Source organism: Rattus norvegicus, chromosome 1 (genome assembly GCF_036323735.1).
Source record: "Rattus norvegicus strain BN/NHsdMcwi chromosome 1, GRCr8, whole genome shotgun sequence".
NCBI lineage: Eukaryota > Metazoa > Chordata > Mammalia > Rodentia > Muridae > Rattus > Rattus norvegicus.
The window spans coordinates 253,953,237-253,961,308 of record NC_086019.1 but is presented as its reverse complement, the minus strand read 5'-3'; the positions used below and the strand labels follow the sequence as shown (position 1 = coordinate 253,961,308).

General features: G+C 55.4%; 1 protein-coding gene across 1 annotated transcript; it reads right to left on the bottom strand.

Moving 5' to 3' along the window:
• Positions 1-850: 850 nt before the first annotated feature.
• Positions 851-7,112, bottom strand: Tlx1 (T-cell leukemia, homeobox 1). The gene is made up of 3 exons (NM_001109166.1): positions 6,335-7,112; positions 4,071-4,272; positions 851-1,870 (listed from the first exon to the last, which is right to left on the bottom strand). The coding sequence occupies exons 1-3, from the start codon at positions 6,909-6,911 to the stop codon at positions 1,648-1,650; spliced, it is 1,002 nt and encodes a 333-aa protein (NP_001102636.1). The 5' UTR covers positions 6,912-7,112; the 3' UTR covers positions 851-1,647.
• Between the last annotated feature and the right edge of the window lie 960 nt (positions 7,113-8,072).

The window sequence follows — 8,072 nt, the reverse complement described above, 5'->3', positions numbered from 1 at the left end:
AGTCGAAGGGCTCTCGAGGTCCTTGGAAGGTCACTTTCATAGATTCCTGATAGTCCAGGCTAGTATTGAGAGTCCAGATAGAGTACTAGAGGAGATTCTGGCTATAATTTTTGACTCAGTGGCTTGACTCAGTGTCCCAGCTTGCTGGGGAGGGAACAGAGCCCCCACACTCCTAACGGAGTCGTTTCCCTGCTCACTCACCTCAGGACCTCAGATACATCCGCCCGGCGCAACCATTCACACGCAGCCACACACACTTACCTGCAGGGACAGTCTCCCACCGTGATCCACGCTTCCTGCAATTACAAACCATCCCACACAAGTAAAAACACAGCACACATGGTTATCCCTCGCAACATAATTACACCTTTACAATTAGAGATGATACACCACCCTAAACACAGATTGACCACAAAACTAGGTTCACAAAGGAAAACTAATGTGTGCTTCTACCACATTAATGTGACTTATATACAATTAAAATCACGGGTAATCACAAAACTACCCCAAATGGGCTCATTCTTACATGGACACACACACACACACACACACACACACACACACACACATACCACTACTGCAAGCTCACCTTAAAGAGAAACAAAACATTTTTACACTAAAATTGTGAGTGTAATCATGCCTTCAAATCCCATTACAAACATCCACTCAGTATCACCCCTCCAACACAAAACACACTGCTCTCACTCCCGAAGACACCTATCCCACATTCTCAAACTCCACAGAGCCTGATAATCTTACCCATCCCCAAATGCCCCAAATCCAGGTTTCTGAAGCTCCACCTTGTACCAAACCCAAGTAGCTGGCCTGGCAAGGAGCAGATGGCCCGAGTCCTGATCGGGAGGGTTTTATTATTTTTCCACATAAATTACACAAGCACTTTATAAAATGGTTACACAGAAAACACCTTATAAGTGCATAACTTATAAGTGCATAACTTACCCCCCTCCCCAAACAGGATCTGGAGAAATGGGCTGCATTTGTGTGAAAGCCTGTCTGTGCATACCTGGGTGCCGCTGGGATGTGTGGCGAGGGACCTGACAGGCCAGGTTTAGCTGTTGTGTGTGGGCTGGTGTGTCACTATGTGACTATGGCCTTGTGTTCGAGTAAGAGGAGGTCCGTGCTGTTTGGGCGAGTCCAAGTGTCACCCTAGACTGTGCCCAACGGCAAGGGTCATTTGTTGTGATCCTGTATGTGCTGTGATGCTCTGCCATCGGCCCCTGCATGTGGCTCTAAGGTGACGCCAGGAGGGACAGTGGTATCACCTCTGTGTGGATGTAGGAGGAAAGGAATAGAGAGGTTTCCAGCCTTAGTACGGATGGCTGCCTGGGGATCCCAGAAGCCTTCAGGACCCTACATCCCTTGGGTCTCTCTGTCCCATGTTAAAATCAGAGTAAATTTTATGAAATAGAGAAAAAGAGGAGATTCTGAACAGTTCCAGAGTGAGACAGGATCACGCAGGCTTCTGCCTCTATCTCCACCCTCTTCCACCGAAGACCGGACAGTGTCCTCAGGGGTGTGAGGCGGTGCTGGGAGCCTTGCTGAGAAGCCCGTTCCCTTCCTGCGTGCACTCAGAAAAGGTATCGAGAGTTCTGGTTCTCCGGATAGCCCTCAATTGGGCTTGGGTCCTCACTCACAGGCCGAAGCCACGGACGTGACGCTAGTGATTTTGGTGGAGTCGTCAGACCACGGCTGCAGGTTCTGCAGGGCAAAGAGCGACGAGTTGTGCACGCACAGTGGGTCTGCAGGCAGCGGCTGGGCCAGGCTCTTCTGGAAGGCCTCCTGCTGCAGCTGCAAGAGGATGCGGTTCGCCTGCTGCCTCTCGGCCTCACGCTCCTCTGCTGTCTGTCGCCTGCGTTGGAAACAAGCTATTACTAGCCAAGACGCTAACCCTCTTCCTGCGCCTGCGCAGGCCCCAGAGTGCGCTCCCAGGAGTTAGTTCCTTAAGCACCCCTTCAGCCCCTGTGTGGACCCCATTAATGCATTCTTCATTCTTGGGGGTCCTAATTCTGACCCAAAACAAAAACAAGTAAACAAAAAAAAATACCCTTGGAAACCCCAAAAATCAATGGAGCCGAAGTATCCCAGAGGAGCAATGAAAAAGTCCAACGGACCAAAACTCCTGGGCCTCCCCATTAACGCAATAGCCTGCACTCTCAAGGGCATACCATGGATAAACTGCTCCATCCCAAGACCAGATGCTATCCCAAGCCTGAAAGGCTCCAAAAACCGGCCTTTTCCTTCTCACCTCCAGCCTGACCGGGGCCTCAGACCTCCTGCGCCAAATCCTGTGCCCCTAGGCTCTCTCCGGACCCACCAGCTTCCTCCCAGGCGGTCTAGAGGCAGTGACTCACTTATTCCATTTAATGCCGCCCCTCCACCCTGTCAACTGAGATCAAACGTCTGTCTCTAAGGTGGACAGACCTAATGGGAGTCCCCGGGGCCTCCAGAAGCAATTTGTAGGCGATCGATGAAACCGCTTGAAGCTTGCGGCTCTTCCCGAGGCGAGGCGGACGCCGGCCTGCTCGCACAGCGCCTTCCTGACTTTTCCTTGTCTTTCTGTCTCTCATCTTCCCCTTCTTCCTGAATTTTAAATTGCCCAAATGTTTTCCTTCACGCTCTGTCTTACCCCGTGGTTTTTTTTCACCCCTTCATTTCCTCTGAATTAGAATTTGTTCGAAGTGGAAAATCATGTTTTTAACAATCTGATACCTTCCTTTTCACACAGATTTCTGGCTACCTGCATTTCTCCCGCCTTTAGGATATTTTTTAATTATTTATTTCCTTCTAAAAAGGACCATCCTTGTCTCTTTCCTTTGTGTTAAGTTTCTCTCTTCGCCTGTGGCTCGCTTTCTGCGGACCACCCTCCCCCTTCCACCAACAGAAGCTTGGAGAGAGCCAGCCATCCTCCTCTGCGGGCCCAGCTCCTCCTTTCACTAGCTTTCCTAAGGGCTGAAACCACGTTCCCCACCCCTTCCCCAGCCACAGGAATGTTGGTGTGGGACCGACGACTCGCAGGGCCCAGGCTTCCTTTGTGGCCTCGAAGGCGGAATCTCGGGCAGATTCCTCGCCTTCATTCAGAAAAAGAGGAAACTTCAATTCCTTCCTCCCGCTCTAGGCCCGCCCGGAGCGGCGCCGCCGATTTTGCTCGGACTCTTGCCACGCACCTCCCCAGGGTCTGAGCTCAGAGACTCCCAGGAGCATAGGGGGATCCAGAATGCGGACGAGGTGTGTGGCAAGCCTCTAGGGTGCACGAAGGTGTGGGTATGAGCAGAGAATAAAGCTGCTTAGGGTGTGGGATGCCTACTATTCGTGAGAATTGGGGGGAAAGGGGATCAGAAGATGAGGAAGGTCGAGGTGCATGCATTCGGAAAAAATAAAATAAAAGGAGCGTGGTGAGCGCTGTCGTCGGTAGACGACAGAAGGGAAATGTCTCTTTCTTCCTCCGCACACCCATCTGCTCCTAATGGATCCTCCCCCTTTCAGTGGGACCGGAGAATCCCCGCCACAGCCGGCGCAGATTGATTTTTCCCCTTCCAGGATGGGGGACGACTGCGCAGAGCTCAAGCGCCTGGGGAGGAAGAAGTAAGTAGCAGCAGCCGACGGTCCGGGGCCCCAGACGCTCCGTGGAGAGTCCGGCTGGAGCGCAGAGACCTGGTGCGGCTCCTCCTGTCTGCAAGTCTCAGGGTCAGGGGAGGTTCCACATGGTTAAAGCAGGCCCGGCAATCAAAAAGCCCCTAAAGGACTGACTCCCTGAGTATAGAAGTCTGGATCGCATACTCTCGACTATAGGCCCGTTTGCCTCAGCTGCAGAGACGAGCAGCGTCTACACGGGGTAGACTATGCTGTCCTAAAAGCCCCGAAGCGTCTCTTAAAACACAGGAAGGATTCTCCAGCCCCGCCAGGCTACTGCCCTTCATTGTTTGTAGTCCCGAGTGACTGTAGGAGCTCATTTGTCTAAAGCGATCGGAAACCAACAAGCAGAGAGAGTGCAACCCAAGAGAGGCAGAGAAAGCCCGCTCCGCCGCCACCGCTCCGCCCCGAGAGCTCACCTCCATTTCGTCCTCCTGTTCTGGAACCAGGTTTTGACTTGCGCATCGGTCATTTTGAGCGCTTTGGCCAGAGCAGCGCGCTCCGCCGAAGCCAAGTACTTCTGGCGGTGGAAGCGCTTTTCCAGCTCACAGATCTGCAGGCGTGTGAAGGATGTACGCGGCTTCTTCTTCTTAGGGGGCGTCCGGTTCTGATAGGGGTGACCTATACGGCGTGTTACAGTGAAGGGTGAGAGGGCCACTGGAGCGGGAGACAGACAGACGGCAGAGGCAAGCGGCAGAGCGTCAGGAGGCGTCCCAGGCCCGACACCCCGCGAGTCAGACCACAGTGGCTAGACCCCCTAAAAGCAAGGCAGTAGTCCACCCGGCAACCCTCCACCTCCAGCCCAGGACCACAAAGGTCTCCCTCCTGCCCGCCAGTCAAGCTGACGCCTCTCCAAGCTGCCACTTCGGAAGTCTTCCTAGCCCCGGGCTTCGGAGATCCCATCCACTTCCCTTTTGGCTCCCCTCTCCCCTACCTAAGGACAGCTAAGCATCCAGTCTCCTGAGTCACTAAACTTAAAAGGGCCACTGCATAATGTACGAGGCCCAGGGTGATCACAGTTCCAGGCTGTAGGGCCTGTTCAGTCTTAGTCACAGCCCCACCGTCACACAGCAGATAGAGCCTCAAACTTCCAAATCTGTTCTCCCACAGAAGGGACTGCACGCCTAGGTAAGCTATAGGACGTGGGCAACACGGGACTACAGTCACACACTCTCCTTCAGGCCTGACACTACAGTTGACTGTGACTCCCCATAGTAGGCCTGTGCCAGAAATCTTTTGTATAGTATACACACACACACACACACACACACACACACACACACACACACACAGGACAGTGGGCTCATAGTGTGGGTTAAAGCCTGTCGTAGACACTGGCCTGGGCTTAAGTAGATAAGTAGGGGAGTGAGATAGGCTCTGGGTCCCCTCCCTCCCTCATGAGAAGACTTAGGTTGTATCACTGAAGCCCCTTGACAAGTGCCCTTCCTAGATGCTCCACAGCGAGGGCAGAGACTCCTTCCATTTCTGCTGTGGCCCCGAAGTTTGGTTAGGGCCTCCAGGGACAGTCTCTTTGCCTATGCTATCTGTAACAGAAGCTGAGGGGCCTAGGGTAACTTTGGGTAGTGTAGACAGGTTTAGCTGCTGTAGATTGATCTTTTCATTATGAACACACACACACACACACACACACACACACACACACACACTTCACATTAAGGCATGAAGCGTACTAGGGAGTCCCATTCACAAGCAGCGGCCTAAACCTACTATCTCCCCTCTCTAAGGCCGGTACAGCTAAGTGGGGTCCAATTCCTAACAGCTGTGTGTCGGGATTGGGGCCCTGAACCTTCCTGGGCCAGCTCACAGTTTAAGGATCCGAGGACAACTAAAGGCAGCCAGTGGGAAGTGAGCGCCAGGGAAGGGGGATACGCCAAAGCTAGGGCAGAGAGAACGGAAGCCTGGTCAGAGGGAGCTCAGGCTAGCAGAGGGCGGTGCAGAGAGCGGCAGCTGGCCGCCACCGAGTGCACACTCGTCCCGGGAGTTATCCTCCAGCCAACTCTCTGGGCATGCGGGTATATTATTCATCCCCGAAAAAAGAGAGCCGACCCCTGGGGGAGGGATACCCAGGATGAAAAGGAAGATCGGCCCAGCCCTGTGCTCTAAAGAAGCCTGGCGGTCCAGGAAGAGAAGGCTGGCTGGCTCTGCTCCTTCACCCGGACTTGGGGCCTTTGCGGCTCTGCAACGACTCGCACCACAACTCAAAGCGCCAAGTATGTGTGTGTGTGGAGTGGGGGACAAGAGGTAGGAGAACCTTTTCTTGTGTCTATTTCTGGGGCTCTTGGCCTCCGTCAGGAAACTGCAGCCAGAACAGAAAAACATTTTTTGCTCACACGGCGCACAGAGCCTAGACTGTTGACAGAAGATGGTCCTGAATCTACAGCTCTCTACCTGACTGGGCCCCGGGATCCCGAGAGAGGACCAAGCTTTGCTTCCACGAATGGGGTCCTAGAGGAGACACAGAAGAACCCAGGCTGCAAGAACTCTTGGAGCTCAGCGATTCTGAGCACACAGAATCCTGGAGGCAGCTGAACTTAGGAAAATGCACGGAGAGGCGCTAGGCGACCTGGCGCTCAGAAAGAGCTTCAAGGAGCCATCAAGCAAGGTAGAGGGTAGCACAGAGCCCGAGCCACGGCCAGGCGGGACGCGCGCGGGCCGGACTCACCTGTGAACCTGTCCTTTGTGTATCTGCGGTTACTCTCCATCCAGGGGAAGGTGAGGCCGGTGAGGTTGTTGACACCCGGCACCGCAGGCACAGAGGGCACAGTAGGCAAGCCGGTGGCCAGGGGCTGGGGATGGGCCACAGCTCCAGCTAGCGGCCTGTGCGCGGGCACCCGGATCACCCCTGCAGCGCTCAGCGCACCGGCGCCACCGGCACCCGCGCCACCGCCGCCGCCTCCCGGACCCGGGCCGCCCGCCAAGGCCATGTTCACGTTGTAGGAGCCGGCCAGTGGGCCCATGCTGCAGGCACCTCCGCCACCGCCCGCCGGGCCTCCGGGACCACCCGGGCCACCGGTGCCGTAAGCGCCTGTGCCCCCGGCCCCCGCTCCAGCGGCGGAACCCCCTCCGCCATAAGTGTAGGCGCCTCCGACCAAACAGCCAAGGCCGTATTCTCCGTCCTGGAGGCGCGAGGCGGGCCCCATGCAGCCGCCCTGGTCCGGGCTGTTGAGGATCTGGTCGATGCCGAAGCTGATGGGCTCCGCGTGGCCCGGGTGGAGATGGTGCGGACCCAGGTGCTCCATGCTGGCCCCGGCCCCACGCGGGGGCCCGGGCGCGGGCGCTCGCTGCGCTGGACTACCCGGGCAGCGAGTAGGGGCGCGGAGGCAATCGCCGCTCCAGGCTGCGGTGAGACTTGAAGGCGAAGTGCGCAGAAGGGCCAAAGTAGGGGGGAGGGGGAGGAGAGAGGGAGAGCTGTATTCTTCCCCTCTCCGGCTTCTCCTTCCCTTCTCCGGCTGCTCGCTCGCTGTTGACTCTGGGACATCAATCACCGGGCGAAAAAGCCCTGAGCGAGCGAGCCTAGCTGTTTCGGCCGGGTCTCTCCATTGGCTGTGCGTGGAGAGGAGCGGGGTGAATGACAGCGCGGGGGAGGGGTTGGGAGGGGGAGAAGGAGGCCAGGAGCCCAGACAGATGCCAGAGCCAGAGACAGAGGGACGGAGATCAGGGCTCTGAGTAGTTCCAGAGAAGAGAAAGGAGGAGAGCTACACAGAGAGGTTTAAAACGAGAAAGAAAAAGATCAGGAAGCAGCCATTCCCAGAGACGGACAGACAGACGGACGAAGGGAGAGGGAAATCAGAGCCCTTTCCCAGACCTGGTAGGAACCACCCCTCACTTTGAACAGGGCCACAGGAGTCCAGCCCACTAGGCCCCTGGGGACAGGTGTCCTGCCCAACTGGAGAATCTCCCCAAGGGCTGAGCTGGGAAACACCTGTCACTCAACCAGGAGATTTACTGCAACTTCAAGTCCAGCTTGTTAGAATGTAGAAGACTGTCTACTCCCCAGGTATGGAGCCCAGGCCCCGAGGCAGGACGGTGAGTTCAGGCTTGTCCCTTAAAACAGGTCCTATGAAGAACTGGCTATATATTGTTATAAAAATTAGCAGCCACTCCAACTCAGGCTCTTTAGAGAATTCAAGGAAAGGAGAGTCAATCCTGAAAAGCAGGCGCAAGCCATAGGATTAGTTTGGGGCTTGGGTGAGGGTGCCTGTTCCTCAAGGCACCCCTATCATTTTGAACAAACAGATGCTCCCAAAAGCAATTCCTATGAAGCCCGAGTGAATGGTACTGGGTTTGTGAGAGAAAGGAGTTATTTCGTTGCTTTTAGAATCTTGGGAGGGAGGCCTTGTGTTTTAAGGCTGTGGGGGTTGGGGCTGCTGGGACTAGAATCAGGGAAGTGTGTCCAGGAC

Coding starts and splice junctions, on each gene's coding strand:
- Tlx1 (NM_001109166.1), bottom strand. CDS start 6,911: ATGGAGCACCTGGGTCCGCACCATCTCCACCCGGGCCACGCGGAGCCC. Junction 4,273..6,334: donor CACAAAGGACAGGTTCACAG/GTGAGTCCGGCC, acceptor CACGCCGTATAG/GTCACCCCTATCAGAACCGG. Junction 1,871..4,070: donor AACAGGAGGACGAAATGGAG/GTGAGCTCTCGG, acceptor TTTCCAACGCAG/GCGACAGACAGCAGAGGAGC.